The sequence below is a fragment of the Artemia sp. Qi Xiang Cuo genome, chromosome 2, assembly GCF_049724085.1.
Source record: "Artemia sp. Qi Xiang Cuo chromosome 2, ASM4972408v1, whole genome shotgun sequence".
NCBI lineage: Eukaryota > Metazoa > Arthropoda > Branchiopoda > Anostraca > Artemiidae > Artemia > Artemia sp. Qi Xiang Cuo.
The window spans coordinates 2,375,963-2,381,962 of record NC_142795.1 but is presented as its reverse complement, the minus strand read 5'-3'; the positions used below and the strand labels follow the sequence as shown (position 1 = coordinate 2,381,962).

Below are 6,000 nucleotides of genomic sequence, written 5' to 3'. Positions count from 1 at the left end.
TGCTCTGTAGAGTGATTCGCCCGGAATCCAAACTTGAAATCATGGAAAAATTTTTTGACATCCAGAAAACTAAGAAGCCTGGATAGCATAGCCTTCTCAAAAATTTTGCTGAAAACCGATAGAAGAGAAATTGGCCTATAATTAGCAGGATCACTCCAGGACCCACCTTTATACAGCACTATAACCTTAGCTCGCTTGAGTGATTCAGGGAAAATTCCATTCACGAAAGACAGATTGACAAGCTTAGTCAATGGTGACAGAATAGCGGGAAGAACGGCACGGATAACCCTTGTAGGAATTCTGTCTGGCCCTGAAGACGATGAACCTTTAAGTGCATTTACGATCCGAGCTACCTCAAACTCAGAAACAGGGTTCAAGACCATTGACTTTAAACATGGGGGTCCAAGATAGGCTCTGAAATCGCAACGAAGAGTTGTAGAGCTCACAGAGGAAGCAGTTGCTTTTGCTATATTAGCAAAAATAAGACGTAAGCTCTAGCTGAACATTTTCTTATCCTTGGACAGTTTTAACGTCAACAATCAGCGTTGTTGGAACTGAAGGCGGAGGGGGAGTAGGTTTAAGTACAGAATTAATAATTTTCCATGTCTTCCCAACATCCTTTTTACCAAGACAGAATTTCTGTATAAAGCCAGAAATTTTGACCTTAGAAAAAGGAAGAAAGGAAAAGTCTTCTGACTTCGATTTAAAATTTTCAGTAGACTGGGGTAGAACTTTTTTATTTACAATAATTATGTATATAAAGCTTCAGGACGCAATATTTTATAAGGAAATCGAATAACACTATTGTGAACATAAAATAAATCGAACAACAATTGAATCTGGAACAATTTTGAAAGAGAGAGAGAGAGAGAGAGAGAGAGAGAGAGAGAGAGAGAGAGAGAGAGAGAGAGAGAGAGAGAGAGTAGAATTGGTGGGGGGGCAGATTTAGGGGGGAAATTGTAGTTAAGTGAACGTTATTGAAATAAATAAATTGTACCAACAATAAAATTACAGAATAAGAGGGTCAAATTATACTAGGTTCAAAATAAGAAGCTAAAATGCGAACATTTAGATTATATCCATGTAAAAATCGTTGTATAATAACATTTTGAACGCAACGCGCATTTCTGATGGCATACTTCAGTGCACTAAACAAAAAAATTACCTATTTTCTTTTGTTATCATGAACAGCTTTGTTAACGATATTTTTGAAAGGATTGCCGCGGAGGCCTCTCGTCTATCTCACTACAACAAGAGGTCCACCATCACTAGCAGAGAGGTTCAAACTGCTGTGAGGCTACTCCTTCCCGGCGAGCTTGCCAATCACGAAGGCCCTAAAGCTGTAACAAAGTATATAAGCTCCAAATAAAGGGGCTTAAGTACACAAAACGAGTAAATGAAAAATAAATTCTTGACAATAGCTTTCTAACTCTATCTTAACTAGACTAAGCTTCTTAACACTTAGGAACTCTTAACAAATTAATTCGTAGTAACTCTTCTTCGCTAACCTTCTTAATACTAGACATCGAAGTTAGTCTGTAAGGAAGGAAATAAATTCTATAATGCTAGCAAAAATTTGTAATTTTTGCAACTTGCAATGCGGGCATTTGTCATTTCAGCTCGAAATTATTCGAATGGTCCTCGTCCTCCTTCCCCTGTTACGAAAGGGAGTAAAATATATACAAGTAGAACTAGGTATTGTATTAATTTTAATTGTTCTTAACAGTTATTTAACAAAATCATTCAAATTGGCGACTTGTGTATTTTTGCAGTTGTGACGTCTTTCATTAGGCTTGTAGGCTTTTATAAAATTCTTTTATTGACATTTGTTTTTATAAAAAATTTTAGATTGATATTTTGAATAGTATTTCAAAATATCAATTTTGCAAAAAAGACGGATATGTCTTTTTCCAATCCCTAAGGATCCAAATATCGGTGACCTGACAATTTCTCTTCAAAACTTCTCACTCAAAACGTACATTTATAAATGGGTTTATACATTTGAAAAAAATCGTTTTCTGCACGAACGATGTAAATGATAAGTGCATCTCTTTATAGAAATATGAAGTAATGATACAGTCTCTAACTAGACATTTATATGAAAGATTATTCGTAGTTTGAGCCAGAATTTCCTATGGTTTTCATTCAAATCATACCCCCTCCCAACCCTATTTAAGCTTAGGGGCATGAACCTTTCTCTCCTGCTGCTAATCATGGTGTTTACTCTTTGCTTTGTCTTTAAAAAAAAATTGATTCCAAATTTATCCCTATTACCAAGTATAGATTATAGTTTAGAATAATTTTTGTGTGTTTTAGCTAAGGTAGTTGGTGGTGCCTTTTCGATAAGGAAATTGCGATGATAGGGTGAAGAACTGTTGTGATCCGATTCTAGAAAGTATTTGTAATGTCAGTTGACTTTAGTAATAGTAATAGTAATAATAGTAATAGTAAAAAATAGTAATAGTAATAATATTTAGTTAATAAAAATAGTAATGATTTAACAGTTCTTGTAACGTCAGCTGACTCAAAGTCATAATTTTCCAAAGTTTTTGAAGCAAATCAAAATCGTTCAGCGTAAAAGAAAAGAAAAATCGGTGAATGGTAGATTTTCTAACCAGCTGGTTCTCAAAACCGGTCGGCTTTTAGTCGTAAGCGCTCTAGCTTGGAATCAGTTCCAAAGTAGACCTTCGTGACAAACATTGTGAATTTGCGGCTGGAACATTGCAGTTGGAGAACTTATTTTGTTTTTCTCTTTTCCTGGCTCTCTTCTTCTCTGGTTAGCAAGGATTTAAGCGTAAACAGGGTCAATATTCCTTGATAAACCCGGATTGCAAAAACGGAAAAGGCAAAGTTATGCATTACTTACAGTGTGGACAATGCAGGTCTTTGATTAGAAACAATGGGGGAAGTGTTAGGCTGGGCTGGGCTATAGTCATCAGAGAAATCGTGTCAGGTGCCACCATCAGCTGTAGCCAAATTAGCGAGATTAAGTAATTGTTTGTCTCTTTTTTTTTTATAAAGTTTTCATTTTTTTTAGGATACACGAACAGAAAACTTAGTATTTATTATGGGTGTCATAAGATCGGAGCCAAGGGGCAGGGGTGTGATGGGATGCCCCACCCCGAATACCCTGGCTTTTAGTTGATGGTAACATTAGTTACAAAATGAAGATTTGGTTCCAGTGGAAATCCGGGGGTGGGGGGACGGAAGGGGGTTAGGTTGCTTTGGGTTGTAGTATTCTCCAAAAGTAAGAGACACGGCGTGCTTAGATATAAAGGTTTTTTTTACATTGATTTTATTTTGAATCGATGGTAACAATAGTTACAAAATGAAGATGTAGTTCCTGTCGAACCCTTGGGGTGGGGACGGATGGGAGTGGGTTTAAGTTGCGTTGGGCTACAGTAGTTTTCAAAAGTAAGAAACAGTATGTGTCTAGATATCAAGATTTTCTTTTGTGTTTTCAATTGCGGAATCTTAAACCCCTCTACTCCCCTTCTTGGCAGCCAAAATCGTAGTAATAATTGTGTCATAGTGGGATATCTGTTATCTGTAAATCCTTCTGTTTTAGTTGGCTAAAGACGAGCTTGAGAGCAGCCGTCGTGAATTGACCGAAATGATGAAGCGTTTAGAAGAATCGAAAGAGATGGAAGCTGCCGAAAAGGCCAAATTAGATGAAGAGATAAGGTTGAAACAAATTGAGGTGGAACGTATCCACGAAGAAGTAAGGCTCAAGGATGAAGAAACCAAAAGGCTCCAGGTGATGTATTTAAATTTACTCTCCAGGTGACTTAATCCCATTGAACTCAGCTCATCCGACTCTATTCCCCATAGCTCAACCCCCTACAATTTAAGTCAACCCTTCCTTATACAACCAGTGTTTTTTGTTTTTTTATCATACCTAATTAACTCCACAGTATAACTAAAACGATTTTTTGTTACAAGTGGTAAAAATTTGATCTAAATGAAGTGGCCTCAATTCATCTTTTAATAATTGGGCAAGTTTTTCTTATAATTGTAACTATTAGTTTAAGCTAGTTGGGTTGCATTCAAAAATTGACTGCCAAATTAATATCGTTTTTGTATATTTGTGTAAAAATCAACAAGACTGTCTATTTTCAAAAAGTTAGAGAAAAAGAACTTGATGCTGATAAAATTAAGTTCCGCTCTATTTTTATTGGTAGTTAAAAATTAAAATTAAAGAAAATAGTTATAACTATTTTCTAATTTTGTTATACATGTCATCGAAAAAAAAAGTACAAAAAACCCGGTAGGTTGAAATACTAATCCAGTCTTAAATCCTAACAGAAAATACTATTTTGGCATTGTACTTTATCCGGCAGCCCTGACTACTCTTCGTAATTCTGTAAATGTATACTATTGGAAGTGTACAAACGTACAAGAATAAATAAGACTTCGTTAATAAAAAAGGAGCAATTAACGATTAATATTTTACGAAAATGATGTTTTCTATTAATTTTTGCATTTTGTCAATGGTTTTGGCCAAAAAAAAAAAAAAAAAAAATCGAAATGACTTATGTTATCAATTTGTTTGTCTTGTAGCTGTCTTGTATGTTATCAAAAAATGTAGCTGTAGCTTAGGTTACTGGACTATAGAGAAATATTAGTTAGATCAGTTAGCTATTAGCTGTAAAGTTTTGACAAAATTTGCAATTCATCTGGAAGAAGGGGGTAGTGATTGGGGTAAAGGACCCTTTGCATCCTGAATATCTCAAAATATGGTAATATAAACATACGAAAATAAAATATGTTTTTCATATAAAAGCAAAACTTCGATAATTCGTTGTTTTTTCTTTTTTTCAAAATTGTACGAGATTTAATGACAGTTATTTCCTGGTTGAATATAGATTAGATTGCTTTGGTCTTCAATTTCTATAAGTTAAATATCTGCTATGCTTTGAGTCATTTTGCTATGTCCGTTGCTGCATTATGAATTCTGATCAATTTCGCATTTCAAATTGCTCTCGAGTCTCTACTCAAGCTTTTGAGCACAGAGCATCTTGACCCAAAAAGCAAATTTTAGAGATTACTTTCACTATCCAGCTTTGGGCTTCCAGCGCCATCCAGTAATAGACCCGACTCTGGTTTGTCACCCGACTCACGGGGAAAAAAAGTGAGCATTCCAGCTGAGAGCTCAATTCCGATTGCATTTCCGTTTTGTCCTATTTTGGATTTTTTGCTAAACAAAATAAGGAATGGGATCTACTGAAAACTGAGTTGTTTTTTTTTCCCTCCCACGTAGGTTAAATTAATTTGAATGTATCTTATTTATTATCTAATGAAAATTCTTAATTGTTAGCTCTCCTGTCTTGGTAAAATGCTAATCGGTTGAAGTCTACTATCCTAACTTATTAAAAAAAAAATGATCGATTTTCTGTTCTTAGCCGACATAGACAGTTACTATGTTGCCTAATTTGACTAGAAAACTAAAAAAAATATATATAGACAAGACATAAATAAGAACGTGAAAAAGTTACAAATATATAACCCCATAGTCATTCTTAGCCATCATAGATCCCCAAGGAGTTAGTGCAATAGCCTCCTATACCTTATTTTCGATAATTGTTGGGTTTCATTTGATCTTTAATATCGTCAAATGTCGGTGTTTGATTGATCAGAAAAATTTTGATTGTCGTGTGATTTTGTTACGCTAGCTAAGAGGCAGCGTTACAAAGTCAAACGTTCACACGGGTGTTACATCTCTTACATCACACATTCTCTTCTTTGTTCACATGGGTGTTACATCTTTTGAGAAATAGACATGACTACTTGATAATCTTCATTTCCAGAAGTTTATAAAGCCTATGAAACAGCGTCAGAATAGGCATAATAGGATGGGTATAACAAGATTTAGCACTTCCGACGTTGTAGGATAAGTTGGTCTCCGCTCTACTAAAAGCGGTTTTCCGCTTTTTCCGGTGGGAAATTGAAAAAATGCAAAAAAAAAGGGCATTAAAAATTATCCTAGGAACTAAATATGTC

At 35.1% G+C, this 6,000-nt stretch overlaps 1 protein-coding gene across 1 annotated transcript in view; it reads left to right on the top strand.

Moving 5' to 3' along the window:
• LOC148954795 (moesin/ezrin/radixin homolog 1-like) overlaps positions 1–6,000 on the top strand; it is a 91,940-nt gene that overhangs the window by 71,448 nt on the left and 14,492 nt on the right. The window contains exon 5 of the mRNA XM_089105158.1: positions 3,569–3,757. Coding sequence (XP_088961284.1) covers positions 3,569–3,757 — 189 coding nt within the window. The remainder of the gene's footprint in view (positions 1–3,568; positions 3,758–6,000) is intronic.